Genomic DNA, 6,245 nt, shown 5'->3' with positions numbered 1-6,245 from the left:
GAGGTTTAGCTTTTTTTTTTATGGATGAATTTCAAGTTAATGTTTTATTTTCTAATAACCGTATGATTGACATTGAGGCAGTCATTGATGGAATAAAAGCCTATATGACGTTTGTTTATGGGGATCCTGTACTAGAAAGACGAGATCAAGTTTGGGAACGTCTTACGCGTTTCTCAACAACAAGAAATGGACCTTGGTTCATGATAGGAGATTTTAATGAAATCACAGGTCATAATGAGAAAGAAGGAGGGAGACAACGTCCTGATAGTTCATTCCTCCCCTTTAAGAAAATGCTTAATGACTGTGGGATGCTAGAGTTTCCTTTCACGGGGGACATGCTTTCTTGGGTAGGGAAGAGAGCAGGAGGAACAACTGTTCGATGTCGCTTAGACAGAGCAGTCGGAAATGCAAATTGGCATGATAAGTTTCCCCACTCGACTGTGAAGTATATGAGGTTATGGGGATCAGACCATCGTCCGATTCTTGCACACATACTCATAAAGCCAATGAGGAGATCAAAAAAATTCAAGTTTGATAAAAGATGGCCGGATAATGAGGAGTTGAGGCAAGTTATTCTTGAGGGATGGAAATCTCCTGATCTCCCTCCCAATGCGAGTATTATGGAACATATTTCCAGCTGCAGAAAAGCCTTGAGCGAATGAAGGAAACAACATAATGTTAACTCGGCAAAATTAGTGGAGGATCTTAAAGAAAAAGTGGAGGGTTTATATGCAGATGATAACTCTACAACTGAGGAAATTGCAGTAGCGTTGAAGGAACTCTCTGATGCTCTTAAAGCAGAAGAAATGTTCTGGAAACAGAAGAGTCGGGTGTTTTGGCAGAGAGAAGGAGACATAAATACAAAAAATTTCATGCCTTAACAAAGCAAAGAAGAGAAAAGAATAAAATCACACAGCTCCTATATGCAAATGGAAATTTAGTTGAGGATGAAAAAGGATTAGTAGCCATTGCTATTAGCTACTTTAGGCAGATCTTTGAATCATCAAATCTAGAGGACATTGAAGAGGCACTAGCTCATGTTCCTACGACGATCACTGGAGCAATGAATGACAACCTTTACAGCTCTGGTCTCCGAATGGGAGGTCAAATTAGCGCTCTTTGCTATGCATCCAGAAAAGGCCCCAGGACCAGATGGGATGACTGCGCTTTTCTATCAAAAATTCTGGGATATAGTAAAGGAGGATTTAACTATTATGGATGATAAATTCCTTTTTGAGGGGACAATTGCGAATGGACTGAATAATTCAAATATATGTCTCATCCCAAAGACAACAAAGCCTAATGAAATGGCTCACTTTAGACCCATTAGCTTGTGCAACCTCAGCTACAAGATAATCTCTAAGATATTATGCCAGAGACTAAAGAAAGTGCTTCCGGGCTTGATATCGGAAACCCAGTCGGCTTTTGTTGCTGGGAGACAGATTTCAGACAACATTATGATTGCTCAAGAAATGTTCCACGCTCTGAGAACTAAACCAAGTGGACGCAGTAAGAGGATGGCCATTAAGACAGACATGAGCAAAGCATATGACAGGATGGAATGGTCTTTTATTGTAGCTTTCATGCGCAAGATGGGTTTCTCAGAAACATGGATCACCTGGATCATGCGCTGTATTACGTCGGTGAAATAGAAGTTCCTCATGAATGGAGAGCCAAGAGGAAATAATATTCCAGGTAGAGGTCTTCGCCAAGGAGATCCTTTGTCTCCTTTCATTTTTATTCTATGCACGGAAGCGCTCGCTAGCCTTTTCAATCATGCAGAGAACCAAGGGAAGATAACAGGGATGCGCGTCACGCGCGTGTGTCCTTCGGTATCCCACCTTCTCTTCGCTGATGATAGCTTTTTCTTCTGTAAGGCGGAGCCCCGTGAATGTGAAGAAGTAATGAAAGTAGTCAGGAAATATGGCAAAGCATCAGGTCAATGTATCAACTTTGATAAATCGTCATTACTCTTTGGTAAGCGGATTAATGCAACTAGTAGAAAAGAGATAAAAGATTCACCTGGGATACAGAACGAAGGAGGAATGGGAACTTACTTAGGTATCCCAGAAGACATAAGTGTATCCAAGTGCAAACTTTTTGCATTTCTAAAGGATAAGCTGATGCATAGAGTTAATGGATGGACAGGTAGATGGCTCTCAAAAAGAGGGAAGGAAGTATTGATTAAATCCATTTTGCTCGCTCTTTCAACATACGTTATGTCTACCTTTCTGCTCCCATTGGAGATATGTGAAAACCTAGCCAGTGCCATTGCCCAATTCTGGTGGAGTTCAAATCCACCAAAAAGGGGAATAAACGGGGCGAAATGGGAAAAACTATGTTTACCTAGAGAGGAGGGTGGGATCGGGTTCTGTATGATCCATGAGTTCAATCTTGCACTATTGGCAAAACAATTATGGAGACTAGTTCAATTTCCTGATTCTTTGGTTGCCTGGGTCTTGAGAGGAAGATACTATAGATTGGATTCTCCACTAAGAGTAAACTCTGCTAGCAGTCCATCCTATGTGTGGATAAGCATTTCTGGTGCAAGGAAGTTGTTATTGCTGGAAAACAGACAGAAGATACATTTAGGTTATGAAGTCAAGGTGTGGGAGGACCCGTGGATTCCTACGACCCCTGCGAGACCAGCTATCCCCCTAGCGCCAGTTGTGCATCCTAATATCAGAGTCAGTGATCTCATTGATCAGGTATCGAAGGAGTGGGATGTTGGTTTATTGGAGAGCTATGTAAATCTTGAGGATATACCGCTCATAAGGAGTTTGGCCATAAGCACAACTCATCGTCGTGATACATTCTGCTGGAACTACACAAGGAATGACCAATATACGGTTAAATCTGGATATTGGGTGGCTCAAAATTTATTAAAGACAGAGGAAGAAAAGGAAGTTTTGGAGCCAAGTATCACTAAGCTTCAAGCCTTTTCTTGGAAGTTAAAGGCGCATACGAAGATATGTCATCTTATATGGCAATTGTTAACTGGTCATGTGGCAGTAACGAGGAACTTAACAAGACGCAATATGAGGTGTGACAACTACTGCCCACGATGTGGAGAACCAGAAGAAATTGTAACCCATGCCATATTTGAGTGTACGCATGCTCTCCAAGTTTGGTCATTATCATCAACTCCAACAAGCCCAAATATATTTCCAATACCAAACGTCTACACAAATATGGACTACCTATTCTGGAGGGAAAACAACATTATCGAGCCTGAACACGATAGGGATTCTTATCCCTGGATAATCTGGTATATTTGGAAGGGTATGAATGACAAACTTTTCAGGGAGATAGATAGAGATCGTTTGGAGCTAGTTCGACATGCAGAAAGTGAATGGCAAGCCTGGTTTGATGCTAACGAAGTGGTACAACCTGTGATACAAGATAACAATACTGAAGAACCTCAAGTCATAAACTTAGGTAATATTTGCTTGATAGATGGATCTTGGACATCCCCACTGCTCATTTTAGTGGATGCGGATGGGTCTGGATGGACAGTGGTGGGAACTTTCAACTTATGGGGACAAGAAATTTCACTCGAAGTGAATCAGCCTTGCATTCGGAAGTAGAAGCGCTGCGATGGGCGATGGAGAATATGCTTCAACATTCAACATGCCAGAGTTTCGGGACAGATTGTAAGGAGCTGATCGCAATGATAAAGCTTTGTAACGGAATTGGAGAAGATAGAGACGTTACAGATATGCATCCCGGATTTCAACATCATTCATGTTCCACGAGCGCACAATCAGATTTCAGATTTTTTTAGCTAAGATTCCTAGATCCTTCAATAGAGAGTTACATTTTATTGGTTGTTCTATTCCGGTTTGGTTTCGCAGACCACTTCAATTTTGAGTAATAGAATGGTCTTTCGACGTCCAAAAAAAAATTCATAACATTTCTGGGAATTGCTTGGATTTACTTTACTAATATATCAAAAAAAACTATTGTGAGAAAAAAAAAATTACAGAGAGTTCAAAGATAACAACTGATTGAGTACATAATACGAAAATTTGAAAACCTGTGATAAATTGTTTTAATGGAAAGAAAATATAAAAAAAAATATAAAAATTCTTTGGTTTCTATTTAGTAAGAACCCATATAGCATATACCATTCCAGGGATAAAACCAAAGAACGTCAGGAGCAAAGAGAGCCAAAACTCCAACTGCAAAAAATGTATTACCAAAAGTTAAGAAAAAGAGATTCGAATCTTACTTCAACAATTAAAGTTAAATATAAGTGATATATGTATGAAAAACATATTACCCCGCACCCAAATCTGAGGAATACACCGACAGGAGGTATGAGAACTGCACAAAGAATTTCAAGGAAACTCCCCATTCTTCTTCTGTAATTTTTGTTTTGTATATTTTTTTCCTTTGTAAATTGTTTTCTGTTAATAAGCAAGAAAATAGGAATATATTGGATCCGTTTAATAAGGGAAGAAACTGAGTTTGACTGTGTATGGTCCTCTGATTATACCTAAAATGCAGGAGCTGTTTTAAATACCAATAACTACCCTATCCTTTTCGTTTTCGACGCAACCACCCGTTTCTCGTGGTCGAAGAAATGAGATGAACAAATAAAAGTTAATAATCAAAAAAAAAATATTTGGCTACCAATCTATACCATTAAAACTGAAGTACATTTTTTTGACATCCCTTTAATTTAAAAAAAATACTAGATCTCGACCAGCGCAACCGCGCGGATTTTTGTTTTCATTTATTTTTATATAAATATTTTGTTTTCAATTCTAAATTGGTATATATTATAATATATATGTCTATAAATATTTAAAACATAATAAATTTACCGTATATTTTTTTCATTAAATAGATTGTTTCAAACGTTCACATGTATTTGTATTTTTTTCTATATATATATATATTTGGATTATTATTTCATTATTAAAATCGTAACTATATATATAAAGATTAGTAAAACATTGTTTTATTATCATATTCAAAAATATTATAACATTTTACAAATTTAGAAAGGTTTTAAAAAATTAAACTTTTCGCTTCATAGATTTATATTATCGAGTAAATGATTAAATATTTATGTTTTGTTTAATTTTTAAAATAAACTATATAGTTTGAAATTTGTTTTCATTGGTTTAAGCTAGTAAAAATTAATCATTGTTAGATAATATGATTTTTTGTTATTTAAAAAAAAATCTTTATAATTTTAAAAGTTAACATAATAAGTTATTATAATATATATGCGTCTATAAATTTTTAAAACATAATAAGTTTACGGTATATTTTTTTCATTGAATAGATTGTTTCAAACTTTCACATATAATTGTATCTTCTTCAATATATATATATTTTCGGATTATTATTTCATTATTAAAATCGTAACTATATATATAAAGATTAGTATAATATTGTTTTGTTGTCATATTCAAAAATATTGTGACATTTTTACAAATTAAGAAAGTTTTTTAAAAAATTAAACTTTTCGCTTCATAGATTTATATTTTCGAATAAATAATTAAAATTTTAGTTTTTGTTTAATTTTTAAAATAAACTATATAGTTTCAAATTTGTTTTCATTGGTTTAAGGTAGTAAAGATTAATCATTGTTGAAAATATTCGGTACAATCAGGGTATTAAGTAGAAAGGATTTATCCTGACAAGGAAAAACCACCAGATTATTATGGTCCCAATGTGGACATACTTAAGGCATTTTGTTGGAAAGTTAAAAGTGCCCTCCAAAGTTACGGCATTTTATATGGCAGTTGATAACAGGTTGTATAGCAGTGACAAAGAATTTAAAATCCAGAGGAATACAAGGAGATACGGTTTGTGCACGGTGTGGAAATCCAGAGGAATCAGTTAATCATGTTTTCTTTGAATGTCCTCTGGCATGACAAGTGTGGGCACTATCAAAGATTCCATCAAACCCAAATATTTTTCCAACTGGTTCCCTTTTTACTAATATGGATCATTTGTTTTGGAGAGTTAATCCGAAAATGGAGGATCATCAGTTTGCATTGATACTATGGTATATTTGGAAGGGCAGGAATAATAAGGTTTTCAGTAATATTGATGTTGAGCCGAGAGAGACGTTAAAATTAGCAGAATTAGAGTCAAGACTTTGGAATGAAGCGCAGAATATCAATAATCCAAGGGTCGCTCCTGAAGTTCAAGGCAGATTGCCCTTAGTGACCACTGGTAGATGGTGTTTTACGGATGGTTCTTGGAAGGATAAAGATGGTTTTTCA

At 36.0% G+C, this 6,245-nt stretch overlaps 1 protein-coding gene across 1 annotated transcript; it reads right to left on the bottom strand.

Moving 5' to 3' along the window:
• Nucleotides 1-3,892: 3,892 nt before the first annotated feature.
• LOC106374741 (UPF0057 membrane protein At1g57550-like) lies at nt 3,893-4,522 on the bottom strand. Its single transcript, XM_013814697.3, has 2 exons — nt 4,283-4,522; nt 3,893-4,181 (listed from the first exon to the last, which is right to left on the bottom strand). The coding sequence occupies exons 1-2, from the start codon at nt 4,355-4,357 to the stop codon at nt 4,098-4,100; spliced, it is 159 nt and encodes a 52-aa protein (XP_013670151.1). The 5' UTR covers nt 4,358-4,522; the 3' UTR covers nt 3,893-4,097.
• Between the last annotated feature and the right edge of the window lie 1,723 nt (nt 4,523-6,245).

Source organism: Brassica napus, chromosome C1 (genome assembly GCF_020379485.1).
Source record: "Brassica napus cultivar Da-Ae chromosome C1, Da-Ae, whole genome shotgun sequence".
In the NCBI taxonomy this organism is placed as follows: domain Eukaryota; kingdom Viridiplantae; phylum Streptophyta; class Magnoliopsida; order Brassicales; family Brassicaceae; genus Brassica; species Brassica napus.
This window is presented reverse-complemented; position numbering and strand designations above follow the sequence as displayed.

Bases quoted from the DNA above. Each gene is read 5' to 3' on its own strand.
- LOC106374741 (XM_013814697.3), bottom strand. From the start codon at position 4,357: ATGGGGAGTTTCCTTGAAATTCTTTGTGCAGTTCTCATACCTCCTGTC. The intron at 4,182-4,282 runs GTAATATGTTTT...CATTTTTTGCAG, and splicing joins TCCTCAGATTTGGGTGCGGG to TTGGAGTTTTGGCTCTCTTT.